At 37.7% G+C, this 2500-nt stretch overlaps 1 protein-coding gene across 1 annotated transcript; it reads left to right on the plus strand.

The window, feature by feature from the left end:
• Nucleotides 1-1307: 1307 nt before the first annotated feature.
• LOC138348067 (uncharacterized) lies at nt 1308-2057 on the plus strand. Its single transcript, XM_069296676.1, has one exon. It carries the CDS (start codon nt 1308-1310, stop codon nt 2055-2057), a length of 750 nt encoding a protein of 249 aa, XP_069152777.1.
• The last annotated feature ends 443 nt before the right edge of the window (nt 2058-2500 follow it).

Genomic DNA, 2500 nt, shown 5'->3' on the forward strand with positions numbered 1-2500 from the left:
GAAGGACGTTTTCCTAATTAAAGATTAAAAAAATGAAAATAGACAAGGGGTAAGGGGAAAGATGGTGGTCTCGTATCAATGGTGTGACGGGCATTGGTACGAGTACCGGTGTTATAAAAAGGAAAATTACTATTATAGAATGTGGATTGAAATTTGAGAATGCCAAAGCATATGGGCATTAGCTTATATATTATTGACTTGAATTCCTTGTGTGATTGTGTTTTATTTATTTCACCCGTATAGTTGTGAAAATTGAGGTGGTTATGTATTATGTTCATATTGATTGATTGAGATGCATCATCATCCCCTCTATTGAAATAATATTGTGCACATGCATAGACATGAGACTGAGTATAAGTTGGGCACGTGGAGATCGTCCGTGCTGGGGATGCTGAGATGTTAAGATTGTAATTTGGGCACGTGGAGACCGTCCGTGCGAAAATTATTTGATATTATGATAGTGCATTGAGATCGTCCGCACAGACACGTGGAGATCGTCCGTGTCGGTATATGGACCTCGCGAGTCCCCTATGGGTCATGAACTCTCGATGTATTTCCGAGGAGTATCATGTATATACGGTTGAGTGAGTACTGGGTATTCTGAGACATATCATTACATGGCATCATATTGCATTGCATTTCATCCCATCATTCATTCTTGATGACTATATGTTTCGTTTGGTGTTTGGAAAATATTAAATGTTGATTTCCTTTATTGATGAAACTTAAATAGTAAGTGTAATATATATATATATACTTGTACAATCTAAGAATTTATTTTCTTATATAACTCCCGTCACTACTTCTTCGTTGTCGGTCAATGAGAGATATTGGGTACACGTAGTTTCGTACTCATACTACACTTGCTGCACTTTTTGTGGTGCAGATTGAGTGATTGACTTTCAATTTGGGAACGTTCTTCGAGATTGGATATAAGTTTGAATTATCTTGGAGTTGTGGCGTGCTGTTTGGGATATTCTGCGGCTCACACCTTCAGTCTACCTCTATTTATTAGGTTATTTTGTTATGCTGATAGGATAATTCTTAAGTTTAGATTTTTATATTAGTTTGGAATTGTATCATATTGTAGAAGCTCTTGTACTTATGACACTAAATCTTGGGGTAATTTTATTTATATTCCGCATTTATTTAAATACTTAGTATGTTAGATATTAGTTTGATACTTATCTTTCTCACGTTTAAGTTGAATTGATGATACTTGTTGGGTTGGCTTACCTATCGGTTGGGAACATAGGTGCCATCACGACTCGTGATTTTTGGGTCGTGACATGTATTCAGGGCCATATATGATTAGTAACAGGCCTATTATATTGAAGCAATGGAGTGCAGAGTTTGAATTTGGGAAGGAATTTCTGACTGAAATACCTCTATGGGCAAACTTTCCAAAGTTGCCTCTAAACTGTTGGGGAGCTGGATCTCTGAGTCGCATAGCTAGTGCAATAGGTGTGCCTCTATTTGCTGATGAGTGTACCACCAAACAGACTAGAATTTCCTATGCTAGAATGTTGATTGAGGTTAATGTTACTAAGCCTGTGCCAGAGAAGATAGCAGTCAAGGATCCAAATGGTAGAACATTTATGCAAGATGTTGTGATGGAATGGAAGCCACTATATTGTGAAAAATGCCAGAGGATTGGGCATCAATGTCAAGATACAACAAAGGAGGATCAACCAAAGAAGAGAAGGCCCTGGAAAAAAGTTACTCAGGCTTGGCAATATAAAGGGCCTATTCAACAACATGAGAAGATAGAGGAACAGAGAAAGGGGGAGGAGACCAAGGAAGATGAACATGTTTCTGTGCAAGAGGAGAAAAATGAGCTAACAAATGATCAGGTGATTCATACACCTGAAATAAGCTTAAGGCCTAACACTGGGAGTACACAGATGGAGTTTAGCCTGTCAAACTTTCCAATGTTATCAGCTATACCTATAAGGAATGGGTTTGAAAGCCTTATGAATAGTAAGTTGGTGTCACTGCCTGTGGATAGGGGGGAACTCCAAAATCTTGTTAATGAAGTGGAGCTTTTGGAATGTTAGAGGCATGAATAAGAGATACAAGCAGAAGGAAATAAAACAGTTTTTGCTAAATAATAAAGTTTCTTTGGCTGGCTTAATTGAAACTAGAGTAAAAGAGAACAATACTAGTACAACAATTAATAGTATAGCTGCAGGGTGGAAGTGTCTCAATAACTACAAAGATGTTGTAAATGGGAGAATATGGATTATATGGGATGATAGCTGGTATGAGGTTAAAATGATTGCAAGTTCAGCTCAAATGATACATTGTTATATACAAGAAAGAAGTAAAGGGTACCAATTCAACCTCACAGTAGTGTATGGATTTAATACCATAGAGCAAAGGAAGAGTATGTGGGATGAAATGAACAAGATGGGCCAAAGTGTTATACTTCCTTGGCTTATTGCTGGAGACTTCAATGCTATTATGTCTCCCAAAGATAGGCTAGCTGGAGCTCCTGTCA

The sequence above is a fragment of the Solanum lycopersicum genome, chromosome 4 (genome assembly GCF_036512215.1).
Source record: "Solanum lycopersicum chromosome 4, SLM_r2.1".
Classification (NCBI taxonomy): Eukaryota; Viridiplantae; Streptophyta; class Magnoliopsida; order Solanales; family Solanaceae; genus Solanum; species Solanum lycopersicum.

What these genes read in the sequence shown, in the direction of transcription:
- LOC138348067 (XM_069296676.1), top strand. Translation starts at nt 1,308, where the DNA reads ATGATTAGTAACAGGCCTATTATATTGAAGCAATGGAGTGCAGAGTTT.